Below are 23,318 nucleotides of genomic sequence, written 5' to 3'. Positions count from 1 at the left end.
CTTCCCACACAGAAGTCCCCTGCAGAAGCCACACGCTGCAGTAGAGACTCTTCAGGTGCTGTTTGATCACATCTCACTAACAGCACATTACCAGAGCCAAGGGGAAGAGAAGCTGAGTATTAACACTAATTATTGTATTTAAAACCTTGAAGTAATACCTACTCAAATTCTTAATTAAGAAGCCAGACCCCAATTGGTTGTGTAGAATGCCAGCCACCAGGCACAGTTAGAGCTGCTTTGTGCCTTAACTGGCTCTCCCAGTTTGAACATACACTTAAGAAGATTATTTTAGGACGAGATATTGAAAGGTTTGGGGTTTTTAACTGTGTTGGCTTATTGATGCTGTAAGAAAGGCACCTTTTCAGAATATGACAATTACATTCTGAAGTATAATTTCTCTCAACCAAGGCTGCAGCTGGGGTCGTTTACGATCTTGGCTGTAAAACAGCTTGCAAAGGAATTGTTGAGTTATCTGAAAGCAGCAGCTGCCAGCTCAGTAAATTATTTTATCAGTCACGGTGAGCTGCAGGCAGGGAAAGCACCTCTGGTAGCACACACACTTTCTCCCCAGAACTGACACTCATGTGAAGCATATTATAAAAAAGTTAGAAGCTGTTTTAGAACAACAGAATTGTGCCTGTCTTGGTTACAGCTGGGAGTGGGCCAAACACAAAGCCCACAGAAATAGGTGGATAGTTTGTGTTTTAACACCCAAAAACCATCTGGTTCATTACAGCAACCACAAATCTCTTCATTTTTGAAAGCCTGAAGATTCAGTTGCATGCCTGTTATTTTTCCTGGTGAAATTCTATCAGCCAACCACATAAATGATTTATACCCACCCTGAAATGCTAAATGCAAATACTCAAATTTTCGATAGCCGTGAAACTGAGGTGACCCTCACGTACCTAAAGTAGTACTACTGTGAAGGGTAACTGCCACAGCACTAACCAGAAGAACTGGCTGTGTATGTGCATGCCTCAGGTGTACATGGCTTGTTCCCATTTCTGTTGAATGTTTGAGGTGTACCTGAGCTACTGAAATTGAAAAAAATAACCCCAAAAGCCAGATTTCATAGTTTTCTAATACAAACCTGGGTTACCTGATTCCTTTTCAATGCCCATGCTGTTCCACCTCCTTGTGATATCAATATATAGGATATCTGCAGCAGCCATTGAAAAATTGCTGTTACTCAGTCTGCAGTTTCTGTTAAAAAGAAACAAAATAAAGAAGAGATTCTCATTACATCCACACTCCCAAGTAAGGAAAAATTCTGCAAGGGCAACTTGCAGGAGAAAAGTTTACCCATGTCATGTGTACAGACCCACTGTAACGTGCTCAGTCTAATAAAACACACACAGCAGAGAGCAAACAAACCAGTGTTCATTAAGTGCTCCTATCTGAATGAAACAGGCCCAAACCTGGAATATTTCAATTAAAAATATGACCTGACTGTTACACAGAGCTTTCTCCCAGGCTATTGCCAGTACTCTGAGGCTGTAAGAGAATGGAATTAATTGGTACACTACAAAACCCACCACAAATCTGCACAGACTATCTGCACGAGGCAGAGTTTGCACAGAGAAATACCCTTTTATTTGTCTGATCCTGTTTGGAAAGGGCTGGAGGAAGCTTTCAGACACAGCCTTACTTCTCCATGCCTGAACACCGATGGGATTTACCCTCGTGGTATGGAACACTGCATGGAAAACAGCTCTGGATGCAGCTCAGGCTGTGGGGATGTGGAGCTGTGACTCTTGCGTGGTCTGGGTCCGCAGTGCGGTGTTGATCAGTGGATGGGAACTGGCCCTGTGTCCAGGATTTCCAGATGTCTGGCAGCCTGGCTGCAACCACTGCACATGCCAAAGAGCTGGCCAGAATTTCTCACCAGAAAAGAAACAAAAAAAAAAACCCAAAAAACCGACCCCAAACTCGAATAATTGAAATGAATCTCACTCTTTACTAACCTCAGCAGAGCTCCCTTAAAATAGAGTGAGGCCTCACCTAGATAGCCCAAAAATTCTCAGGCAGCATCCAAGCAAGGACTAGAGACAGAGTCAGTGTTTCCCTTTTAGTTATTTTTTTAGAATGAAGAAAATATTAAAGGAGAACAGATTTTGATGAGCTAGAATTTGGGTGGACAGTCTGCAAGCACTTGCCCACACACAAAATCCTACTCGTGTACCATTTTATTCCTGAAAAGTGATACAACACACAGAAGCCTGACCTTCCCTCTGAAATGAGCAGCAATGACAGCTCTTCAAAAAGGGCCTTATAGCTGGTATAGATCCTCTGGGAGAAAATAAACAAAATATCTGCCAGTACTAAAAAGTTTAATTTAACATGCATTAAGAAACTGCAAATACTATTTCATTTAGATATGGCAATTCATCTGAATATTCTTAAAAGAAATGTTGGCATTTATTCTGTGTTCCTCTGACAAGTGCCAAAATAAGGCTGGATTAAACTACAGAAAATACAGAACTGGATGCAATCCTGTCGTGGTCTGTGGATGGAGCAGATGCCTTCAGACATTTTCTATATACCGTAATTTGTATAAACCAAGTTGTTTTATATTCATTCCTGAATGCTAAATGCATCTGCATAGAAACAGGATCTGTGTTTTAAGAATACATCTGCTGCTGCTGCTCATTTCTTTTGTCACAGTCAATGAAAGACAGAAAATGAGGTATTTGTACCATGACTAGAACAGATACAGCCATAAAAAACAATGAAAAAAACCCTCCTAAATAAAAAGTATGTGAAAAAATAAATTGAGTTCCTTGACATTGCAAGGTGCAATTTCACAATGCAAATCCTCCCTGCATTGTGCATCAGGAACTGGCATTTGGGAATCCTTCCTGCAGCCCGGGGCGGCCGGCGGTGCCCCCACAGCCGACAGAATCAGATCAAGTGACCCAATTTCAGCTGTCACTTTCTCACTATGATATTTCTACCATTTACTGGGAACGTGACGTGTTGACGAAGACGGCAAATTGTGTCTGCCAAAGTATCACTGATCTGCTGTCAAATAAAGACCCAACTTCCTCCTAGACACATAGGTCAGGCATTTCAGGAGCTTGGAATGATGAAAATGTATCTATTTTGTAACAGAACAGGCACTGGCTCCACTTTGGAAGGCATTACAAAACCTGCAAGCTGACAGCGTACCACTGCTAGGGCCAGCTTTTATCCAACTGACCTTATAAACGTGCGGAATCCCGTTGGCCCCAGCTTGGTTGTCCCCTTGACCCCGAGGAAGCGGATGAACAAGGCGGCCACCCTGTCCACGAGGCGCAGGTAGCTGAACTCCCTGGCGTACTTGGGGAACACCTGCTTGAGGCACAGCGAGGGCAGAGCGGCCTCCGGCAGCTCCTGGCTCGCTTCCCGCGCCTGCTCCAAACTCTGGCACCTGCAGCACAGAATCACAGAGGGAGTTGGCTTGGGAGGGACCTTAGAGCTCATTTCATCTACCCCCTGCCATGGGGACACCTCCCACAGACCAGGGTGCTCCTGGACACCAAGCCACTGCTGCTCGGGTGGGACCGTCACGCTGCAGTTTACAAAGCCTCTGGCCTTCTAAGACTAATGCTGCAAAATGTTAAAATAATGGTATTCCTTTGTATCCACACTTATATTCACTGAGGTTGAACATCCAGAAATGTGATCACTGTTTTTATAAAAGCCTAAAAAATGTTTAAAAATAAATGACAACCTTAGGTAGTGTTTTGATAATGTTCCTCTTTGCTGCAGATAGCAAAGTAGAAAAATAATGTTATTTTTTGTCATTAGTTAAGTAAATCTTAAAGTTATTAGTTTTGTTCTTTCTCATGTCAGATTGGATGGCGGTGTCACTGCCACTGAACACCTGCCAAAAGAGCAAGAGTATTTACAGCCAAGAAACAACAAGCACACAGGCTTCTATTTTTAATTTTTAAAGGTCTGTTCATGAATTTAAAAACTCAAATCTTCAGCCAGTTGAACCAGACCTTGACCAAATGTGAAACCTTATATTCAGTAGAGAGAAGGTTGTGCTGTTTGTAACATAACTCTCATTTTAATGATGCCTGGAAGCCCCAAACTCTTTCTCATTCTAAATTCAACAGTGTTTTGGATTGTACATTATTCATTCATCATTAATGTTTTTAGTTAAAAAAATATAAAGCTTTACTTTAAAAGGTGCAAGCAGAGCTGAAGATGTTTCGTTTTTTAGAGAAAACACTAAAGACACTATTAAAGGGATCAGCTTCAGAGCACTGAATCCTGGCCCAGGGCTTGGGAACAGCATCTCCTCATCTGCAAACCTGCAGTTCCTTCACAAACCCACACCTCTTCCCTGCTAAACAGCAGTCCCTGGAATTTCTGAGGAAGTAGTTTAAAAGATATTTTTTTCAGCCTTTCATTTTTCAACCTCCATCCTCCACAGCAATGAGAAATTAAGAGAACACCCAAACCAGAAGCAGTGCTCTGGACACATCATCACTGCTGGGAGCCACAAAAAACTCTGTCTCCCTGGCTGAGGGGAAATGGACACAGTCAAATTATTAAAATATCTTTGGTTTGTTTTAGGGCATTAAAAAATTGTATTTTGGTCAAAGAAAAAATATTCTTGAATGCAATAAAGCAGAGGCTCTAAACTACCACCTAGAATATCCTCCTTCCCCTCCTTTCTGTGGAGAAAAGCCTACAGCTGTCTTTGAGGTCATGGATAAAACTCAGAACCAGCATCCCATTTCAGACTTTTACTGAGAGAGCTCTTAAATCCATACTTCTTATTAGAAAGGTGTTTTAAGATTAAAACCAGCTTTTTTTTTTTGGATGCTACTGCATGTCTCATTCCTTTCCACTTATACATTGGGAAAGTCTGTAAAATATTTAAATCAGAACAAGAAAACTAAATTTAGTTGTTATTGCCAAATGTTGTACTTCCATTTGGTAAAAAAAAAAAAAAGGGAATATACTTCTTAGTTTGCTTTTGCAGGTTAGGACTTTTATAAAGTTTAATGATTTGTTTTCATTCTTTAGCTCCCCTCCACAAGATTTCTTATATTTCCTTTTTTAATACACTAGAGCCCAATTAATGTGATCATACATTTGAATTATAGTGAAAGATATATTTTGCACTTTTAATAAAACTCAGACTTTCCAAAGCAAACCTGCACAAGGGCGTGTCTGCAATATGAATTGATCCACAGACCTGCCTATTCTGCACACTCACCTTCCCTGATTTACACTGACTATCTTCAGGGTACAATTCTCCACTGCTACCACAGACACTATCTCAAGTTTATTTTCTGTATTATTCACACACCTGTGTGCCCCCACCTCGGTGTGGTCTCAACATGACTAAGTAAGACAAACTGCCTGGGTAGGTCCATACAGCCAAGTGCAGTGCCTATAAATACAGAATTTTACTGTGATTGCATATTTTTGCAAGGAAAGGGTGCACAGCCCATTTTTTGCCTCAGCACTCAGACAAATTGCACTCCTTGCAATGCCCCATTACATGTTCTCTGGCGTTTGGCTGCCATCTGCCAGCGCCACACCGTGAGGGGCAGAACTCCCCAAGGGTCACCCAGTCAAAGACCAGGATCAGCAGCTTCCTCAGAGCAAAGCAGAAGGAAAGGAGGAGGAAAAAAACCAGCAGAGAGAAGGAGAGATGATGTGAAGAGTGCAGGAGGAAGGAGCTACAAAGAGCAGAAATACAGCTCCAAGTCCAGCAACAGTGAAAACGTGAGAGGGATTTTCATCCATCTACCTTTAGCTCAACAGTCAACTGAAAAACACAAAAGTACTCATTTTTGTAATCTTACCTGTCACAGAAACACAGAATGGTTTGGGTTGGAAGGGACCTTAAAGCCCATCCAGTTCCATCCATGAGCAGGGCCACCTTCAACTATCCCAGGCTGCTCCCAGCCCCATCCAACCTGGCCTTGGACACTTGCAGGGATCCAGGGGCAGCCACAGCTTCCCTGGGCACCCTGTGCCACGGCTTGGCCCTGAAAACCTCGTGGACACCGTGAGGTGCCACAGTGGGGCTGTGGGGAAGGGGCCAGGAACTCCACATCTCCAGAGAATCCTGCCCAGGTTCCCTCCATTAGCTCCTCTCCCATGGGATTTCCAACAGGCAAGGGGAGGAGAAGAAAGCTGAGCCCCACTCTTTAAAGCTGCTCATTAGAATTAATTGTTTTGACTGACACAGCTGAGTCAGGCAAATGAATGAAAGGTCAAATATAAGGTAATGCTTCTGTTGCCACACAGAAAAAAGCAAAGCTTCATTTACATACTAATGTCTGCCCTCAATACATTCGTTTCTCTAATTCTGCAGCTTATGACAGATCACTCTTTAGAAATGATCAACTGTGGTGCAGCTTTAAAAAAAATGTTAAATTTTAATAAAGCTTATGGAAATGACATCTAAGACTACTTATCTTTTATACATGATTACTAATTTATTAATGTTTCCTCCATCTATGTTTTATCCCTTTCTTTCTGACCAGCCTTAATCTTTATGCAAATATAAGTTGCTAAGGGACAAACAAATTTGCAACTACTAATTAAAGGCTTCAAAATTTGCAGCATTTTGTATACTTGTATATAAAATTTAGCTGTCAAATTCAGAGTAAAATGGGGTAAGAATCACAATATTAATATTTCTAAGAATGTTCACTGGATGTATTTTACATTTAGGGCATTGCTAGAAGTATAAATTAAGCAATTTCAGTATCAGCTTACAACTGCTTACCTAATAAAAGAAAATATTATGTTCTGGATTCTGAAGCTATAATTATTCCCTCAGCTGATCCTCTATTCTCCAAGCAAGGACTATGTTAACATAGTTAAAAGCAAAGAATATTTTGCATGACAAATCTATCTATCCACCCATTTATCACCACAGAATATGGACCTCCCAAAGAACAGATAAGTGTTTGTACCTGGAGCGTGTAGGAAGAAAAATATATTCTTGTGCTTATTCACAGAAATAAATCATTTAGGAAACTAAGGCCAAGCCAAAGCAGTGTCTCTGCATTATCAACCATTCATGAATTTGCTTTTATGAATTAATCCCATTACTTTTATTAACACAGAGACTTGCAGCACTCCCAGGATGTCATAGCAAGCAGTTTCATGGTTTGCCTGCATGTCATGTGAGTAATCAGCTTTTGTTTTGTTCTGGCTACTCGTGAGTGTCATTTGAAGAAAATGAATATTCATCCTCTCTTCAGCCTCTGGCAAAGTAAAAAAACATCAATAGCACAAGAATTTCCACCTTTCAAAATAATAATATAGTTGCACAAAGATAGAAGTATTGAAAGAATGTTAAACCCACAGAGTAAGAGATTTTTGACATTATGTTAGAAAAATTATGGCTCTTACATAGAGTTTATTCAACACTTTGGAGAATACTTTGAGGCAGGCAAAGCAACCCCAGGAAAGAGTCCATATTTCAAAGAGCAGAATCAATCAGATTAAACATAAGGATTGATAACCACCATGCTGTTGGCAGACAACGAACTTCTGATCACACCAAATACATTTTGAAAACACAGCAGCTGTCCTGTCTCTGGGAAGCAGAAAATGCTTAAAGCAGAAGTTCCATTTCTCTCTGAGAGAAAAAAACCCGTATCTCAGTGAAAGAAATAAATTGGGCAAATCACCTCACTTAGATTTTAAACTTCACCTGCAGCTTCCAGGCCTGACATGGTGTCCCTGTGGAAGGGCGAAGGACACAGAGCGCACTGCTTGTTTCGGAGAGTTGGCAAACACATTTTAGGTGAATCCATAGATAAAATGTACTCCATAGCTTTGCCATTTGCTTAAGAAAACCAAAGTAATTTATTAGACTCTTGGAAAAGTTAAGCCCAAGCCCCTGCAGCCTGTCAGCAGCCATCACAGCAGCTCTCACCCGCAGCATCCGCCCGTTCCGGGCTCTCCGTTTCTGTCCCTGGAGTGGTGTTTGTTTGCCACAGCCATCAGTCCCCTTTCTGAGAAGGATGGTTCACTGCCTCTTCAGATTGATGGATTTATTATAAAAATAAACACTTCTCATTAAAGATTAAATAGCTTTTGGCAGAAAACAGAAGACTGGAAAGTTTGCTGCCTCCACACAGTGTTAATGAGTGTTTCCAAGATGTAGAAACTTGGCATGGATCCTGATCTGCTCCACACCAGGGACACAAAGCCATGGATGAGAACATTACTGACATTTTCATTTCATATGCAGAGAAGACTGGAGCTGTGGGTTGATTTCTATAGCCCTCCCTAATTCGTAGTTTAAATAATTAAAGGAGAAATGCATCTGAGGAGTCTCAGGTGCTGAAAAAACCCAGCTATTTCCTAATTATTAATTGAGATTCTTTACTTCCAACTTTCTCCTCTTAAGAATAATGGTGATATGATTCTGTATTCACTACAGATTTATTACCTTTAATGTAACACAAGCAGTGAATGCTTATGTTATTACCTGTCAGCTATGAGTGCAGCAGAAAATATGGCATTACTGTAATGAAATAATGGATAAGCAATGCAAATCCTGCATCCAAAGACTTTGTTCCACTGTAGCAAAACTTATTACAGAACAAAGATCATTAAATGTAGTCCCCAATACTTTATTTTCTGTGGAGGTAGCTGTTATTATTCCTAGTAGATTTATTTGTGTTCACTATTTGCTTTCAAGGTACTTATGTGCCTCATTATTTCTCCAGAGTTTCTTTTGTTTCTTTAGAAAAGTGTGCCTGAAAAATAATAATGCAGGATAGTGCAAAGGCAAACCAGCTGTAAAGCCTGGCAATACACTGAAATTAGACCACCAAGTGTCTTACAGTAGGACAGAACAAAAACAAACCCCAGGATATTTCTTCCCATGTGGAAATTATTCTTAGAAAGCAGTTGTGCTTACACTGGGACAGAAAAGGAGCTTTACCCTGTCATCCAACGGAGCAGAAAGCAGCAGTGCAATTGCATTTTATCAGCCTTAATCCTCCTATTAAAGCAGGTGAATTCTCATATACAAAATAACACTGCTGATGATTACACTGCTATTAAGTCATGTGATTTCATGCTTTCATTTTGTGGCAACTGGGTGCTAGGCAGTTTTATTGCTTTCTCAGTGTTTCAGAGACTAGAGACCAATTATTACTTAAAAATAAGCCAATCATCTCTCTTGCTGAAAGATGACTAGCAGCAGAAGTTAAATTATAGAGAGCATCACTGCCCCCAATACATTAATTTCTGTCACTCTGTCACTGTAAAAATTTGCAGCAGATATAATCTCTTTGAAGGGGGATCAAGTCATAGAAAGTACGCGCCTAGTTTTAAATAGAATTTTAATTTTAATGAAAGCTTCAGGGAATGATGTTTATGCTGCTTATCTTTCATACCTGGTGATTAAGTTAATTTATACTTAATGGAAGAGGATATTTCTAATCCCCAGACAGGCTCAACATCTGTCTGTGACTATGTTTTTGGAAGCCTTAAGCTGCTTGTCATTGATGTAATAAAACCAGGATCCTGCAGAACTGACACCTGAAGGATACCTGTAAGAGGGAAAATGTTCTTTTTCTGCTCAATGCCTCTGCTTAAGTCAAACCAAAATCCAAGCACTTAATATTGCCGTCCCTTAAAAACCTGCTTTGCACTCCCTCACCATTATTTGAGTATAAACAGGGGAATAAGCAAACAGTTCTCAAATATGTTTATGATCCAATATTCACTCTCATTATGTGCAGTGCCTGAGACATGCAACTTTCTGATGGTCTGACGCTAATGAGAATAACAAACCTCCTGCAAAAAAGTCTGTGAAATAGTCTCCATTTTTCCTTCACTTCTCATCCCATGTCTATTTAAGAACAAATATTAGCAAAAATAAGTGCTTGCATTTATCACATAATTACAACAGGAAAAAAGATGTCTTGAAGTGTAAACATCTTGCCAGGAAAAGATAAAATTTTCAACTTTGTCCCAAGAAATCACAGTACTCCCGTTGAAGGAAAAAAAAAAGTTATTTCCAGCTGTCATTTATATCCATGTTATTTTAAATTCTAATCCTTAGAAGGCACCTGCACGTAAGAACTTTGCACCGGTGTTCAGGGATATTATCCGTGCATGCACATTCATTTATTCCATTTCACTGTTATCTATTACAACTCTGTGATGTGGCCCAGGAGCCCCACTCCAAGGAGTGATTTGTTTCCTTTCCTAGTGAGGTGATGCACCTCAGTCTGCCCTTGGCTGATCGATTGGTTCTAACATCTTCTAGGCTGCATGAAATCTGATTTTTTGAAATCAATTTGTTCATGGGTTGTGCCATTCCTGAGAGAACACAAAGTACATGCCATGACTCAGGAGTCACATGAGGAACTGGAAGATGGAACTGGAGACCAAGACAAAGCATTCAAGGCTCCCCCCAGAGATTTTATGCAAAACTATCACAGTTGGTTGCAGTTTTAGTTACAAAATAAGACATTTTTATACTATATGCACATAGCCCTGTCTGTACATACAGACATAAGTACACACTAGGTAACTACAATTTCTGTTTGGAGTACATACCTGTACACTTATGCTATGAAAACTATCTGGTGGGAAGCAATTCAGTACAAGAGAGATTACAGAAAATTAGAAGTTATTGGAGTTTATATTACAGAGCAACTGGGAAAATTGATTTAAAGGCAGAGTTGCTTCTGTGCAGCACGAACACTCAAGAAGGTGAAAGGGAAAAAACGTCAAATTAAATACACATACATCCTTCATTTTAGACAAGGCAATTAAGCTAATATTCTGAAAATCAAATTTCATTCAAGAAGCATTTAACTGCAGATTAGTAATGGAAATTGTGCATATACAAAAGCCAGGAAAAAGCTGTACAGTGAAGAGTGCAGCACCCAAAAACAAGATTCTGTTAGCAAGCTATGGGCTACACAGAGGTGAAGATGATTTTGCTGATAGCAGAAACCCAGCTCAAATGATTAACATAATAAAGTGTCAGGAAAAAATACTTTGCACTCAAACCTAACTATTAATCCCCTTCCCTGTATGAACACAGAAATTCAGTGACCCCTCCCTGGACAGGGAAGGCACACATAGATGTTGCCTCTGCCCCAGACTTTAAGAGAGGAAAAAAAGTGGGTTTAACTTCAAACTACAACAGCTTTCTTGTATTGAACACTAAAGAGGAAATTATAGGGGGTGGAACGAGACAATCTTTAAGGTCCCTTCTAGCAGAAGGCTGACTCCACCACACACTTAAGTAAACACTTCGGTACTTGATGAATAAGGTCAAAATTGCTATTGTTTTATATCCTTTCCAATATAACTTGAGCAAATTTCTGACCATATTTAACCTGAATTTTCACTGGTTTCAGCTGAAGCTTCCCATAAGCAATGCCCGGATACAGCAAACATCTGCATGCAACACAGCTCCCAGGGATGCTTTGAAGTACTGCTGACTTTGTGGTTTAAAAAACAAAGCAAAGCACCACAAAGCAGCTTACTTTGTTAGAATTCAGTCAAAGCAGGAGCAGACACCAGAGGAGCTCCAAGATCCATGTGGCAGTTTGGGAAGGAGGCTTAGACAGCGGAGCTGCACCATCGGCTGCTGCTCCCCTTGCCCCAGTCAGAGCTGAGGGACACAAACTGCATCTAAACCTGCCTTAAACCAGGGTCTCTTACCATCAAGACTCACTGACAATCTCTAATCAAATAACTGAATCCAGAGATGTACTGAGACCTGCTGCCTCCACGTTCATTTTGATGCCATGTGGAAAGAGATGAAGCAGCCACTCCCTTTACTCCTGACCTCTCTTTGGGCAAACCTTGGAGATCACAGCAACTCTTGTGGCTGCACTACAAAAACTAAAGGAAAGTGACATATATTTCCTTTTCTCTGTATTTTATCACAAAGGCTTTTTTTTTATATAAGAGTCATTGTAAGATGGGAGAAAGCAAAAAAAACCCTTCTTAATGATCAACTTAAACTGTAATATGGTGTGAATATCTAGGAGATGTAATTGCTACAGCATGTTTTGATACATTCAAGTGTTTGGAAAGTTCAGATTTTATGGAGACACTTGTGACAGGTCACATTCCTCAGTTTATCTCCATTCCTTCCTCTACTGCTCACGAGAGAGAAAAAAGAAAGAAAAGAGATGTCAATAAAAAACTAATTAGATTAGCTGCATCTCAAAACATCGTGATTCAAGTCTAATTGGCCAAACTAGTCTCCATTCCCAATTTGATAGCACAGACCCAGAGCTGGGCTCACCCCAGAGCCGGGGGCACTGCACACACCAATTACTGCTAAAGCACACCACGGGTTTGGGCCAATTAATTCCACAGTGCTGAAAATGAAACCTTTTCAAATCCTGCAACCCATATCAGTTCTTGTCCATTAAAATTTCCAAATGAGCTGGGCCTGTCATCAGCTCACTTGCTTAGTACATTGTAAGCACTTCCAGCTGCCCCTCAATATGGGGTCATTGCAAGAGATTCAGGATAAGACTGAATTCACTCTTTATGTGCAAGTTAAAATACAGCCTGTCCAGCCAAGATGTGAGTGTTTGGAATACAATGTGTGAGCAAACACAGACCTGCTTGCAAAACTGGACTATGAATAACAGCACTTTTTGCAGTGGTGAAGGCTAAAATAGGAATAATCATAAATTAATCTGTATCTATGCAAGGGATGTGGTTTTAGCTGTTTTTAAAGAAATATTATTACCCATTATTACCCATTTTTAGTCAATTAAAACATTTCAGATTATATTTCAGATTATAGCCACTTAGAAATGAAACGATCTATCATCAGATTTAATCATCTTTTCTGTGTTGGGACTTCTGCCACAGCACATTCAAATTATTTGCCAATGTTCTGCACTCAGTATGGTATTTTCTGTTGTTGTAGTACAATGTAAGTGGCTCTTAAAACCACTGTAGAGCTATTCTGTCAGTCAAGCACTACCAAATCCTTCCCTTTATGGAGGGACATCTCACACTGTAGTTCATAGAATTTCTAATAGGGCCTGTCCTAATCAATAGGACAAAGGTTAAATGCTCTTAAGGATGTAGCAGATAAATAATTGGAAAAGCAAGAACAGAGAGCAAGGATCAAGATACCACAACATCTGCTTCACAAAACTGAAGAGAGTCATTGAGGCAAGTTCTTCTTGAGCAGGATGAGAAATAGCAGTAGAAAGAAATACTCTCCAACTACAGAAAAACCAAGTTAACATTTCAGTAATCTGAAGGAACATTGACAAACATCACATTTAAAAGTCTCCCTCACATGTCTAACTCATCAAAAGCTGCCCAGACTAATGTAACAGACACGAATTGATAGTGGAGCTGGCAGATTGCCTGATGAAGGACTAAACCAGAAAGCCCTCTAGGAAAGAGAAAGGGGCTAATTCAATGGGCTTCCAAAGGGCTTTGGCAGAATGAGCCTGAATATGAACACTGGGTCATTTTGACTGATGGAGAAAAGAATTGTGTCAGCCTCCAAAATGAACCAGAGGAGAAAGATCAATCTCCAGAAAGCCACACATACGAGTTTATAGTCTCAGGCAGAAATAAGGCTTGGAATGAAGAGGTGGTGCTTGAGAGGCATTTGAATAGCTGCAAACCTGGGCAGACTTGCAAGGAAAGGGATACAGGAATCAATCGAAAGCTCTGGCAGTCAGCTCCTAAAGTCAATTAGCAAATGGAAACCCAAACACTGATACTTCCATAGCTGGGTTTATTACATGCTTATTTTGATAGGCACTAAACTCACTCCATATAATGCAAAAGGCACTGACAACCCTGAGTGATGAATCCCTGAGGAACATAATACAGTTGCTCACAGCAGCGGAAACTAAGATACATTACAGCCAGCCTGAAGAACAGTCATTATTTTCTGATCAGTGATAGCTGCAGCACCAGCATTCTCCTATCCAGCCTCTCCACATGCCTGTGCATTGAGTTTCTGACCCTCTTAAACCACCCCTGTCACACAATCATAACCTTACAATACGGATAGTGAGATAAACACAGTAATAAATGGCAAGAATGACTTTATCATCAACAAAATCTAGGCTAATCATACTCTTGAGACATCTCTGCACAGTGTATTTTCATTTTTCCATTAAACATGACTCAAACATCAGGGGAGGTTATGAAACTGAAGAAAAGAATCTGGAAAATAAATGGAATGCAGTTGAACAGGTGATTTCCTGACTTTCCTTTAAAAAGTACAAAATTGCTCCTCAAAATCAAGAAATTAAAAACAGCATTAGAATTTGGAAAATGTCTTTGGAACATACAAAAGAGAACCATTATTGAGAGGCCTGTTTAAGAAAAGACCCAAATTCCTCTTGCAGTTTAGTGACAAGGTCAGACCCCTCAGTCACTAGCACAGCAGGTGACATCTCCTAAAGAAGCTGCCACTTTAAAATAAGTCACATTTCAGGCAGAAAGCACGTTAAGTAGAATGACCAGAAATTAATTCATGTTTTCATTAAATACCGATCCCATTCTCCTCCTAGAAACTATTCATTTTTTCCTCTATCTCAAAAAGGAATCATTTCAAGAGATCAACAGTGGAAAAAATGTAATCAACAGTGGAAAAAATGAACCATCTTGTTTTGTGCAAAAGAAGATGATCTTTTGTGTAGCAAGTTCTACAAAACCTTGACTGAATTTCTTCCTAAGGCCAAAAGAATAAAATAAAAAAGTCAGTCTGACAGACATTAATATTTACAGGGTGCTCTCAGAACAGAGTGACATTAGCCAGTGTTTGCATGCTGATCTTGCAAAAATTTGAGAGCGACCACATTGGGGTTCTTCCTGCTCAGGAAATTAGTTAATCATATTTGACATTTGCTAGAGCCACAGAACCCAGAGAAGAGAATTGTACCTGACATATTTTAAAAAGAAGGGGAAAAAAATAATCAGAACATCACAAATAAATTTCAAGGCTGGTTTCAAATGGAAAAAAGCACTGCAGTGGCAGTGAGAGAGAACAGCACCCAAGAAAAGATAAACTAGCAATGAAACAGCAAGGGCGTGATAGGTAATAAAGCAAAAGCATTCCATTTGGAGGGCACAAGGAATTGATTGTTTTTGTAACAGCCATAGATTAAATTACATTTCATTTCCAAAGTGTTTCAATTCTTTCTTCTGTCAATGGCTATTTCAGAGCTGAATAAAAGTCATTATATTACTTAGGGGGCTGCACCTTCATCATCTCTAGCAAGGAAAAAGCAGATTTTATTCCATGAGCAACTCATATTTCTAATGACACACATGCCATAACGCTATGATTTCTTTATCAAAAGAATAAAATGCTTGTTTTCTGTCTTGAGATATGTAAGAAACTAGGCATGTAAATGCAAGAGATCACACTAGGATACAGAGTAAACAACAGCAACCAAAATACAAAGAGGTCCTTATTATTGCTGGATTAATTAGCATTAATAAACTAGGGCATAAATATTTTTGACAGGACAGGAAAGTGGGTCATTAGCATTTTTGAGATGATATAAATGATCTTCCTATAACATGCTGAGCAGTCCTGCTCCAAATGATCCTCCCAGCTTGCCATTATACCTCCAAACATCTGACATCCAGTGGAGAATACACAGCATTTACATGAGACTGAGACTCCTTTTTGCTCCTCCAAACTAATGCAATTTGAAGAAGAATATATTGCTAATAATTAAACAAACAGTGAAACTAAAACCTTTTTACTACTATCAAGATTACAAATTAGGCACAGAAAAATAAAAGTTTGCAAAGCCTTTTGAAATGGATTTTCTGTTGGAGGCACAACATACACAATGATTTGCATCAGTGATTATCTTAATTAAACTGCTGTTTATATAAGTAACGTTGATTTACTTTACATGTTGTTCAGCGTCATTAGACCATTCATTTAATTGTGCAAATTTCCTTTAGCTGAAGCCTTATCCCACCTTCAGCAGGCTGTGAACAGCACCTCTGTTGTAAGGAGTGAATCCAGAGCAAGTTTAATAATTACTACACAAGCTTCAGACAAGTTTCAGTCACACAAAGCACTGGGTTTGCTCCAGCATGTCAATGGCCTGGATGTTTGCCATCATCTGCTCAAGCCTTAAAATCCATGAGAACAGCACTGCCACACAAACAGAGCAAAGAGTGAGTAACTTCCATGTTATTTTATTAAATGTTTTAATTTCTTAATGACAAGTGAAACTTGAGTTCCACATTAAGAGACTTAAAACTAGGAAAAGATCAGTTCTGCTGTGGAAGAAAAGCCACCATGCATATTTAAATACATTGACTTGAACATGTATCACTGCTGATTTTCAATCACTAATTGTTGGCACTGCCACGATAATTACCAGCAATCCCTGCATGTAAAGACTGGAGTTGTGCTGGAAAAATTAAGAGATATGTATGGAATGATAAACTGATCTTATTCAGCTTAACCTTTTTTTCAATATTACACATCACGTGATAGGAAGGAGGAAAAAAAATATCAAAACACCTGTGAAGATGAGGGAAAATTAAACGTAAAAAAATCTCAGCTGTTAATCTTTCCTGATAATGAAGTACTTCAGGATGACTTCTAAAACTCACTTTCATTTAGATGCCTCATTTATTTTAATCTGAGAGATAATTAGAAGGAAATCAAATCCATCTCCACAGCAGAATATTTACCTGAGATGTGGCTCAGACTTCTCAGTATTTCCCCTGTGTGTTCAAACTCTATGTTATATATATTGCTAAAACCTTACTGAGATGATTGCCCCTTACTTAATTAGCATCAAAACTTGAGTCTGTGAGGCTTGCTGCTGGTTAGCTGTCAGAACACCAATTCTTTCAGACTTTTTTTTTCTATCAATAGGCCAAGTTTTGCTTGAAGTTCCACATATCATCCCCAGTTCAATAAAAAGCACTTGGAAGCAGAAGGGGTAAATGTCAATGGAAAGGTGGGCAGTTGTCACATGAGTTCCTGCACATGCTCACCAACAGGTCCCAAGGCACTGCCCTTTGCAGGCTGACTGATGGTGCAGACACAGAAATATTCATCTACAGGATGCTCTGTTAACCAGATTAGCCTGAAAGAAAAGCTGCACCACTGATGAGTTCTTGCTGTGAAGAGCCAGTGGTTTATCTCATCACCAACTAATCCTGTTAGAAATTATTTAGCACTCAAAATGTATCAGAGAAGAATCCTCAGTTGAATGAGCCTTCCACACACACTGGCATCCTCTAGCAATTTATTTGTAATTATCATTTGCCTTTTTTCCATATCTAATATGTGGTTAATGAATGCCTGACATAACTTCAGCAGAAAAAACCGACATGACTAGTTACATAATTACAGGTTAAAAAATTATCTTTTTCAGCTCCAAGCACTGAAGTAATCTTTAAGGGTAGAGGTTAAGTACAGGCAACACAGAGTTTAAATTGCTTTGCAAAACATTCTGTACACTGACCACAGCAACCTCTGTGTGTGGCACTGCCTTTGAAGGAAGCGTTTGATCTGATAATAATATTACAATAATACAGAACTTGTTAGTATTATCAGTCATGTCTTGTTCATGGGCCTCTGTCTACAAAAGGACAGCAAATTTGCACTTGAAATCATTATGGAATGTGAGTAACATTTCAGGTTACCACTGAGTGCCCAGAGAAGAACAAAATGGGTACTCTAGCATGGAGGCAGACCTATGAGCAAGAATTTCTAGGGAAAAAATAAAAAAGAAAAAAAATCACCCTTTCATGTCTTCAAGGAACTGCTTAAAATAAAGTGTTTCATCAAAAAAGAAGATATGATTGCTCTCAGCCTGATCCCACCACAGGCATTCCTGTGCAAGCTGCTTCAGGCAGCTCCTCTCATTCCTAGATCATAAATTTAACTCTGTTTATTATCACAGATTAAGGAAGCAATTTTTAAATACAATATTCATTCAGAGTAATTTGTGACTTGCAAGCAAATTAATACACAAATTTATGTTTCATGACTGTTTTGGATAAAAAAAGGAGGCCTCAAGTAGAAGCACAAATAAATAAATCTGAGTTACTGAACTGTTTGCACCAGTTCAGAGTAAGATATTCCAGAGGAACTGGTATATCCTGATTTACTATCAGCTTGTGGACCTTCTCAGGAAAAAACAGTATTTCACTTTTCTACTTATTGCAAGACACTGATGCAAAACCAAGGAAAATCAACACACACTTACTGGGTATCTTTCCTCTTCTTTTTCTGAGGGTCCACCAGCCTCAGAGTGTCTCTGATGACAGCAACTTTCACTTCTTCATCAACAGGGCTTGGGACGTTTTCAAATACTCCAGGAGAAAGCTTTCCATCACAGAGGGATACAGTTATTCACTACAGAACTAAGGGTGGTTTATTCCACATTTGCTCAAACTTCATGCACTTCATCTATATTTTAAATACACGATGATGGATTACAAAAATACTTCTTCAAAGATGCACAAATACCTTTGCATTTTCAGTATGATGTTACAACAAAATGTGGCAAATTTCTCTAATAAACTGAAATATTTAAAAAAAGATTGCTGCCGATGTTACCATTTATATTATGTATACAAACATGAAAAAGATTATTAACAATCCCCTAAACACAATTAACGACTGCAGGAGATGATGAATAAATGCATTTATGACAAAGATGATGGAGAGCTTTCACAATTCCAATAAGTCATATTTCCTACATATAAGATTAGCAATGATTTCAAAGCAGAAAATTACAGAGAACCTTGGAGGTTTCATATTAGCAGACAGCTTTCATCTTTCAAACAAGGAAAAAAGCCCAGAAAACCCAACCTAAGCAATTTCATTCCAACATCACATTGAGAACTCTTACCTCTTGCTCATGTTCTATTCTCATGCTGGGGTTTGCATTTACTTCCAGTAACATGGGCTTCAAGTTTTTCTTTAGGAGAATGTCAAACCCTAAAATCTGTGCATAACAAGCAATATGTTACTTCAGTTCTACTCACAGTGTTCTACAGAATGCACTGTTTGTCCATATGGCAACACTAAGGAGGAAGAAACATTTGAGGGGCAGAAAAGAAATAACTGAGAAACTCCACATAGTGCTGAATAACTCCAGAAGCCACTTGTCTCCCATACTAATGGCTCCTTTCACACCATCCCCATCCCTAAATATCTGCATCTGCCAATATGGAATCTTGGCACCCGTGACGAGAGGATCTTAAAATTGCCAGGACCAAAACTGTGTTAGGAACCTGCAAAGCTTCACTTCTAACATGCAGAAGATGGAATCTGGAGTAAATACTGTTACTAACAAACTACATCCATTGAAAATTCTCTGTATTTCCTTAGGGCTGGCAGTAACACAGGTCAGGAGACTGAGGTTTGACTTGGGTGAGGAGCTCTGAGCTCTCAGCTCCCACCAGTGAGCACCACCATAACTAGAGAAGCCCTTTGGAAAAGGCATAAAACACATTAAAGAAAATTAATCTATGCATAGAAGTAACTGCATTCCTGGCAGAAATTCCAACTTACCTGGAAACAAGTTGGCCCAGGTTTTCCTGCTGGTATGTCAGACTGATAGTAAACTTTCAGTTCTGGTGTCAGTGCAATAATTGTTCTAATCACCAATGAAATTATATCTGACCAGAGCTTTTTGACATCAGCTCCTCTGGAAGACAGTCTGCACAGAATGCTTGAAAAAGTCCTCTTGCTGCCAGTGTTTACACTGTCAGAATGGATGAAATTCCCACTATGGATATTTAGTGAATAGTTGGTTAAGTGCATAAAAACCTGGTGCAAATTTTTGAGAGTGGGTTCTTGATAGGGCTCTGTACAAAATCTAGAAAGTCCATCTTTGGCTATATAAATCTCTAAGGGTTCTAAGGATTTCAGCAGGACATAGAGACGAATATCAAATTTCAGTTTGTCCATGAGCAGTGGTTTGCAAATGTATTCCTGGACCACAGCTGGCCGGCTCTGGATGCTCCCCATCAGCCTGATGTCACCTGGGTCTTTGATGAGGTAGATTCCATCCCCCTGGCAGCCTCCATCAGGCTTTACAATAAAAGTAGGCTTCCAGGATGGATCATTGTCTTTCATCATACGAACCTAGAAGGAAAAGCATTACAGTGAAAGGCATTAACTGGGAAGGGGAAGAAGGGTTGATACTGTGAAAGCCAGCAAACAAAAATAAATAAAAATAGCATGATCACATCACCAGAGTAGTAAACACCATGCAAAAAAGGCAGAAGATAAACAGTGCTGACACGCTAAGCACAAGGAGAAACAAAAAAGCAGAAGTAGGGAATTACTAGTACAGACAAAAGGTCATTTTATTTAACAAGCCGTTGTATAAATCATTTCAGGAACTTCTTTTTAATGTTCTGTTCCAATTTACAGAAGGAAATGTGGTATATCTCATGAGATCCATTCTAGTAGTCACTAATGCACATGAAACTGCAAAGTTAAACTTTCGTGCTGCATTTTGAACAACTACTGACAAAGACAATCATTAACTTAAGGAAAGGTGCCTTATTTATTGAGGTATGAATGCAAATACTACCAGAAGAAGGAAAACTGAAGTAAAAATTGGCCACTAACAATACCTTTTTCCACCACCGAAAATTTTTCACCATCAGATCCCCAGTGTTAATAAACCTGGAGAATGCTGAACCATGTACAGGTATAACTAACTATGTCACTGATACATCTGCTGAATATCAGAGCTTTCATGTTACATGCATATTCCCCGCTGCCTAAATAAATTCTAGTTTATTTATTACTTGTACAGCAAAAGTCAGAACTGCAGAGATGGGGATGCCTCAATCAGAAATGAAATTGAGAAAGAAAGGGGAGCCCTAACAAAGAAAGCAGCTAAAGAAATGCAGGATGCAGGCTAGCAGGTTTATCAGGTACTCATGGGATTCAGGACAATAAAGCACTCAAAACCTCTTCCTTCCAAACCAGAGGGATGTCTCAGCACTGACCGCTCCTTTCTTGCATTCCCACATTTTAGGGCACCAGCCCTGCAGCTGCTCTCCCTCTCCCTTCAGCCAGGCACGTGCTGAGCCGAGTCGGCGATCTGGTTTTACCCTGCGGCTCGCCAGCAACAACTGCAGATTGACTTTTAGAAGCCTAAGGACACAAGCTAACAAAGAAAGAACAAATCAGTTGCCACCATCAGCACTGGCACTGCAGAATGAAAGAGGAAAAAATCAGCCCACAGGAAAAGACTGAGCATGGTCAGATCATTGTGATTTTAAAGCAGCAACCTCTGCTGTGACATCAGGCTGCTGACCCCCAGGAGAGGCCCAGCTGTGTTAGCAGTGAGATTCCCAAGGTCTCAAGGGCTTCTGGCTCCACCCTACCCAGTTATTTATTTCATTGAGAGTCACCCTGCTAAAAGCCTTCCTACCAGCTGCAGCAGAAATTCAAGATCCATTATCCAGACTAGGATTTTTCTCACGGACAGGTGTCACACTGACTCAGTGAAAGATCCTTCTTCAAAATAGGTCACTTTGAGGGATAAAACGCCTCAGTGGAGGTCAGGCTTACATAAATGGCATGTGGATAAATAGGTCCAAGTAGATCAGCAGGCCTAGATGGGCAAAGAAGGAAAGCAGGATTTATGTCCTAGTCTTTTTACCACTGTAGAATAATCTTCCCCTGATGTGACATGACCCTGCAGAGCAGAGGAGTTCTCTGGTTCACCGTTGTTAAAGTCAGCACCACAGAGAGACACCTGGTTAATCTTAACCCTCCATGACCAAACACACCCTGCTGTGACTCCTGTTGAACATACAAAGTGCCAATAATGCCCTCCTGGGGCAGAAAGTAGTAAAGAACCGCTGTGACACCAGGTGGAAGAATCTGCCTCCCAGTCCCATGTCTGCTGTTCACCCCTCAGGCTACGTCTGCTCTGCTTTAGCAGCACCTTTCCAAAAGAGATGATGCTTTTCAGGGACTATTGCTGAAGATGCAAAAGAACCTGCCTTTAAAAACTGTAACAATCACTGGCCTCTGAGATCTCCTCTTAAAATGAAAAGCAAATAATTTTTTTTCACCATTTTCTATTCCTTTTTTTTTAACGGATTAAAAGGCCTGGATATTATTCAGGCTTTTTAGTCCATCGAAACCTACACATGGCAGATGAAGACAGGCTGGTGGGGAAAGGGGGAATAGTAACCCAGAGTCAGTCTGGTTTTTAGCAGATTTACTGTCTTGAAGAAAACAGACAGTTTCTTGATCTTCAAGGAAATTCCCAAGAGTCGCCTTCCAATTCTCCACAATCCCCTCAACTGTATTCTTTCAAATTCTCATTATGAGGAGGCTTGTCCAGACTTAGAAAATTCAGTCATGTAGGAAAATGACTTTATATGAAATATTTCTGTGTCCTTTGCTTGACAGAAAGAAATTCTCTTTACAAAGCATGTTGACCATGCACAGTTAACAGCAAGATGAGAGCTTGGTGAAAATCTGCAGGTTTGGCTTTCATGAGGAAACACAGGCTGAATGAATATGGTATTCTGAAAAAAATGCAAATAATGGGCTATAAGATCTGACAGCACAAAGACTAGAATATTCATGCCTATGCCTAAGAGGTATCCAAAAGCTGAAAACCTGATTAAACCACCAAAAATATGCTGTGCTGGAAATTAGACCATCCAAATTAGATTCTTATTAAAAATTAATCATACTGGCCTATTCATCATCCTCACAGACAACACAAAGAAGGAAGTATGAGAACAATCAAGGTCCTGGTTTGAATCCCAAGCTAGTTATTCTTCAGAAATTGGAATTTCATGTTGGAAATGTCCTCAGCACACACATTACAACATATTCTTCCCTGCTAGTGAAGAAGTGATGACTGCAGCACCTGAGAGATTTGCTTATCTGTAATTCATCTTCTGGTACAGTGACATGTTAGTACAAAATGTTTTAGAAAGTAAAAAATTGGTGAATACTGGAAATAGCTAAATATATATTTACTTAGTAAAATGAACTTTTAAGCCCTTGATGAAAACACCCATCACCATCTCATTTCAATATAAATGAAATTAAGGGAACTACCTTTTTGTTGATATTTCCAGTATGAAGCTCATCCAACACAACTCCAGTGCAGTTTTCTCAATTACTGGCTTTCAAAGCACAGAAGATTAATATTAGATTACCTGTAGTGTTTTCTACCTGAATCTAGGTATAGGGGAAAGCTGACAGCATTTGATTTCATTACTGATACGTATGTATGAAAACGTTTACTATCATGACTACAGAAATGAGGCACAATAAGGATATTTGAGAAATTGTTTTGAAATGTTGTAGTGCAAATGGGGGA

General features: G+C 39.6%; 1 protein-coding gene across 1 annotated transcript in view; it reads right to left on the bottom strand.

Moving 5' to 3' along the window:
• TTLL11 (tubulin tyrosine ligase like 11) overlaps window positions 1–23,318 on the bottom strand; it is a gene marked incomplete at its 5' end in the record, with an annotated part of 35,683 nt that overhangs the window by 3,092 nt on the left and 9,273 nt on the right. The window contains 5 exon segments of the mRNA XM_082295174.1: window positions 1,103–1,206; window positions 3,203–3,412; window positions 18,204–18,322; window positions 18,852–18,947; window positions 19,517–20,092. Of these exon segments, the coding sequence (XP_082151300.1) occupies window positions 1,103–1,206; window positions 3,203–3,412; window positions 18,204–18,322; window positions 18,852–18,947; window positions 19,517–20,092 (1,105 nt within the window).

This window comes from Coloeus monedula, assembly GCF_965178545.1.
Source record: "Coloeus monedula genome assembly, chromosome: 21".
Taxonomy (NCBI): Eukaryota; Metazoa; Chordata; class Aves; order Passeriformes; family Corvidae; genus Coloeus; species Coloeus monedula.
This window is presented reverse-complemented; position numbering and strand designations above follow the sequence as displayed.